At 42.1% G+C, this 5,381-nt stretch overlaps 1 protein-coding gene across 1 annotated transcript in view; it reads left to right on the plus strand.

Moving 5' to 3' along the window:
- Positions 1 to 5,381, plus strand: part of STAB2 (stabilin 2) — an 87,866-nt gene that overhangs the window by 48,947 nt on the left and 33,538 nt on the right. The window contains exons 32-34 of the mRNA XM_010291694.1: positions 2,303 to 2,434; positions 3,500 to 3,637; positions 5,003 to 5,053. Of these exons, the coding sequence (XP_010289996.1) occupies positions 2,303 to 2,434; positions 3,500 to 3,637; positions 5,003 to 5,053 (321 nt within the window). The remainder of the gene's footprint in view (positions 1 to 2,302; positions 2,435 to 3,499; positions 3,638 to 5,002; positions 5,054 to 5,381) is intronic.

Consider the following 5,381-nt stretch of genomic DNA (forward strand, 5'->3'; position numbering starts at 1 on the left):
GGAATGCTATCCCCCAGCCATTTTCCAGAGATCATTTCTAATCCCAGTTTACAAGCACCATTGGCCAGTTCAAGTGCTCAGAAAAATTTCTGAAGTTTTCCTGGCTAGAAAAATTTCCTCAGGCAAACCCCATTGCTGCTGCCTTCTCCCAGGAGCCCTACACCAGGCTCATACCCAACCTGGCCACCAGCTCCTCCCATCGTCATGGACATTTCCATTCCACCTCCCCTGCTGAGCTCAGTCTTCGTGGCCAGAGCCAGTTATTACTATTTTGACAGCACACCTCTGGCTGTTTATATGCCTTTATTCTTATGCCAGGAACACACTTTAGCTGAAACAACTTCTCCTCTCTCTCTGGCATTTGTGCCCTGACATATTTACAAGGCCAAACAGCCTTCTCAATCCCATTGGTCTCCTCCCAAGATAAACTATCCATTTCCTGCATCATCCCACGCCTTTCTTCACATTTGTTCCAGTTTGAGACAGCTTTATCAAACACGCGTATCAAGAACCACACCTCGCAGAGGAAGCTTTGCCCATGACTTGCTCAATGACATTAATACTTCCGTGCCTTTTCCATAAATATTTACCCTGCTGCATTCTGTCCCTGCTTTCATGGTCTCCATTTACACCCAGGAAGCTGAGGAGCACAGAGTTCAAATGACTTGTCCCAAAACATTTACCACCAACCAGCAGAGCCACAGCAAAAGTCCCACTTGCTGTCTCACCGGAAGAATTCACCCGTGATCAAGCTATATCCGCTCAAATTACTTTTGAACATTATTTTAGTTAGTTTTACAACATGACATCATCATTTCTGCATCACTGTAAAAAGCATTTATAAAAAACTTTGAGAGATGTTTTAAGACATCAATCCCGTAGGATTCAGATTACACACACACAGAAACACTTTCCTATTCCACTACTTACCAGTATGTTTCTTCTGTCTTTCTTCCATCCTCCCAACCTTGCCTGGTGTAGCAATCTGATAAAATAAAATCAGAAAACCATAAGGTTAAGCCTGCCTAAGCCTTATCCTCTTCGTGAAACACCTTGGGGCAACTCTGCCACAGAAGGAAGAGCTCGGCACAGGGAAGAGCCCCCATTTCTGGTCCTCACTGGAAGCAACGTTTTGTTCTCACTCTGCTGGTGATTAAAGACAGAAATGAAGATAGATGAGAGTTAACTTTTCCTCCAAAGCATCCAACTCGGGAGAATTAAACAGGGTTGGACACTATGGATATTGGCTCCATCTTAATTCCCACCTCTTGCCCGCAAATATTTCTTTGTCAAATCTGTGGAAAACAAAATAGAATGGGTCCCACCCTACGAGATGTAGAGACCACTACTTTATCCTGTGGGGAAAGCCAGGCAACATGAAAAATCTTACAACTTGGGGTTGTTTCACACTTTCACACTCTTTTGAAAGAGCTGAAGAGCGAGGAGCGTTATAAACGTTCAGAACAAGGGGACAGCAGGCAATGGGATTTCCCACAAGCACCTTTTATTGCAAAAACACACAGCTGCAGCAGCACTGTCTGTTAGGCAGCTCCTAAACACTCCAAATGCCCCAGCTTCTCTCACATCTACAAATCCCTCAGAAAGATATCCCCCTTCCGCTTCCTCCTGCAAGTCAAAGAGAGAGCTGGGAGTCCCCTGCTTGGGAAAAAGGTGCAGAAGCCTTGGGAAGCCCTCATAAAATTTTGATGTACAGAGAATAATTTCACCACAACAATGAAAAATTAATACACTTTAGCAATAAGGCATAGAAAACTTTCCAATTAACAAGTGTGGCTCTTACACTTCATTGACAGACAGTGACCTTAAAGATTAAAAAAAAATAAACAACTCTATAAATTACTGTAAATGTTCATCTATAGCTTATTCAGGGATTCCCAAAGGAAGAAGGAATCAGTATGGGGAAGATTATAAAAGCATTCTTGAATATGCAACTTTTGATGTCAAATAAACCCATGAAGTTTAGAGTCCTAAAAAGTCATCTGACTAACTTTTCCCTGAATCTGTCAGCCAGCCCTATACACAGGAAGAGACACCACCAGGCTCAAGCAAATGTTGATCCTGCCAGTTCAATAGCCTTTAATCCCCCATGGTCAACAGAAGTTTCATTATGACAAGGAATGCAGGCTCTCCACGGTAGGAAATAGGAAATAACCTGCCAGCGGGAGAAGCTTCTCCTTAAATTCAGGCAATCTATGTTTGGCTCATACCCTGTGGGAAAAGCTATCCCTAATAATTTTTCATGCTTTGTTACATAACTCTGAATTTAGTCGTGTGTTTGCAGGATGAAGGCCAAATCCGCTATCACGTTGTGCTGGATGAGAAGCTCCTGAAGAACAACCTGCACAATGGCATGCACAGGGAGACCATGCTAGGGTTCTCCTACCAGGTTGGGTTCTTCCTCCACAACAGCCAGGTAATGCTGTCTCCACTTGCTTGGAGAAACAGGTTTCCTGCTTTTTATGAATCCAGCTTCAACTTTAAACTAGCATGCAGTCAAAAAGAGCTGTGCACCCTCCATTAGCTTCTGGGACTTAATAGCACAAAAGATGTCACTCAAATGCAATGTCTCTCTCAGACCTGCTTAATCCAAAGTCACCCTTGAAGCGATCTTTGATTGAATTTCATTTCAGTTATGATGTTTACATTTAGTACTACATTTTAGAAGTTGATGTGGTGGACGTGCATATCTAGCAGCTACAAGCCTGCATTGCAAAGCAGTCATTAATCTGACTTCTATTAGGAACCTGCCTTCAATTATAAAACATTAATTCTATTTCCTGTGGATTTACTCTGCTTTCAACCAAGCTTGAAGCACTTGGCAACAAATACAAATTTTCTTTCAACACCACTCATGGGAAAATCAGGCACAGCAAGATTAAGCGAAACACCCAATTCTGTAGCACAGCCGGGAAGAGAACTTGGTCCTCCTTCTTCTCTGTCCCTGACCTCTGTCCAGGCATAGGCAAAGGACGACTGAAAACTTCTCACGAAAGCAGTTTCAACTCTGCTGCTTGCTCTGCCCATGGCAGAACCTTGGTAAAGCATCTCTTCATGGGGATGTTGCTGGTGGGGTCACGATGGGAGCATGGGGTACCAGTGAGATGATGAAAGTCCTCCTTGAAGGAGGAGCTGCTGGGAGGACTTCCCTGAAGCCACTCATCCCTCACAGACAGCAAACCCAGCTCTTTGCTTGCTTTGGGCTCCTTCTTCAAACCCTTTACCTTTACACCCCATGGTGGAAAAAAGCTGCCCTGTAGCTAAGAAATGTCAACAGGCTGCAAGTCATCTCATGCCCTCCATTCCAGTGAAGCTCTTAAATGCAGCAACTGGAATGTGAGCAAGCGCTTGAAGTTAACTATGTTCATTGGTTTTCCTGAAGTGAGACTTGGGCATTGCTGCTTCTTTCACCTGTTACTGCTCTAGTTACCATATAGCTACCAAACAGCTCTGCTGCTTTCTGATTGCATTTCTTTTGCAGCTATTCATAAATGATGCACCTATAAGCTATACAAATGTTGCAACAGACAAAGGAATTATTCATGGATTGGGAAAGGTCCTGGAAATCCAGAAGAACAGATGTGACATCAATGATACCATGATCATCGTAAGTGGTTCTGTTCATATAGATGCTTAAAGGCGCATCAGTGACATCTATAGCCAAACATGGCTCACATGTACAGGGTATGTGACACTATTTCCTAGTAAGAAATGCATGCATTTTCCACAAAGGATATTCCTAGCAGAGTTTTAGCATCTATTAAGACAGCTTTGATCCTGCAATCGGTATACTGACAGCCTGGATAAAGTATAATCAGAGTAGCACAAGAATAAGCAATTCCTGAGCTTTAATTTTCAGAAAATAATAGTAATGCACTATTCTAATATATTTCTTAGCCAGGCCACCTTTTTGTGAAGTAAAGTGGAAAAAAAGGAAAATAAAATATTTTTAGTAGGGAAAAAAATTTCTTTTCATTCCAAGTGTAGATTACCATGGCACATACACCTGAACTCCTCTTACTCCTCAAGTAAAGAATTCTGCCTCTTTTGTTCCTTTATCATAGAAAATAGAAATGGTTTTACATTCCTCTAAGAATAGGATGAGATTTCCTCAAACTGGCAGAAAAAGGTTTCCTTTGTCTTTTCTCCTGAGTGAGTCAAATAGGACAGCAAACAGGTAGCTTACCTCCCTTGTTACAGACCATGCAGCAAACTAGGCAAGGAAGAAAAAGTCAGACTTGTGCTCCAGTTAAAGCAAATTTAACAGGCGTGAACTTTTGCAGCTTAATCATTTTCCTTGGGATACAGTCCCATGTTTGAGCATATTTCACTCGAGGTTTTTGCCCAGCTTTGCTCTGTCAGGTCCTTTGTACGTAGTCTGTTTTCCCATGGAAATTTATTTTCTCTGCTATGTTCAAATACAGCAACATACTCAAACATTCATTGAAACCTTGCTAAAATTAAGGACATAGCTAAACAGGAATAATAGTAAACATTGTGTACTAGATACAACACATATCTAAGCCCTTTGCAGAAGCTGACCTTACACATGCAAACAATTCGAACACACGCACAGCATAGGATGTACGCATGGTATGAGTTTTCCCTTTCCAAGCTGCCCTTGCACCACAGGCAAACTGTGTTCAAGCTCAGGATTTGCCTCTTATTGTGCTTTAGACCGGGAGGTTTGGGAAGCATCACTTTAGAAGAGGAAAGAGAAATATCCAAGAGAGCTTTCCTCCTCCTTCCCCTTGGGAGAAGGCTTCTCATGGAGTGTCCCTACAGACCCGCTGGTAGGGATGGTCTTCCTTGCTGAGCGGTGCAGCTACCCTCACCACATTTTCCAAAGGGGTTATCTTGACCATGCACCCTGAGGGATAGGTTTAGAAATACAGCTGGAAATTATGCATTTTCTATTAAACAACCTGTCTGCAGCTCTGTGCAGTCTGTTAACTAAATCCTATTTGTGTTGCTTAAGGAAAAGTGCAGAATTTGTTCACAGCCATCAAGTTGTCCCCCAGGAACAAAAGAAATAGTAAGTATTTTATCATTAATGCTGATTTTTTTTAATCAAAACTGAGCATAGATTAATTCAATCTGTTTTTAATATAATTGCCTCAGTTTCAACAAAAGTTACCATAGTTACTTCAGCCTGTTACATACATTGCTTACAGTCAATAGACTCAATCTACCCTGAGAGCAAAGTAGCAGAATCAAGGACAGCTTAAAGATAGTTTTATCCTGAAAGACCGGTTTCTAATATGCATTGGGACAACTGAAGACTTCTCAAACTGCAAAGGTTACCGCTACTATGCAAAACTGAGGGAGTTGAACATGGTCTAGAGTATGCTTGCTACAGCAGG

Source organism: Phaethon lepturus, unplaced genomic scaffold, assembly GCF_000687285.1.
Source record: "Phaethon lepturus isolate BGI_N335 unplaced genomic scaffold, ASM68728v1 scaffold2410, whole genome shotgun sequence".
NCBI classification, from domain to species: domain Eukaryota; kingdom Metazoa; phylum Chordata; class Aves; order Phaethontiformes; family Phaethontidae; genus Phaethon; species Phaethon lepturus.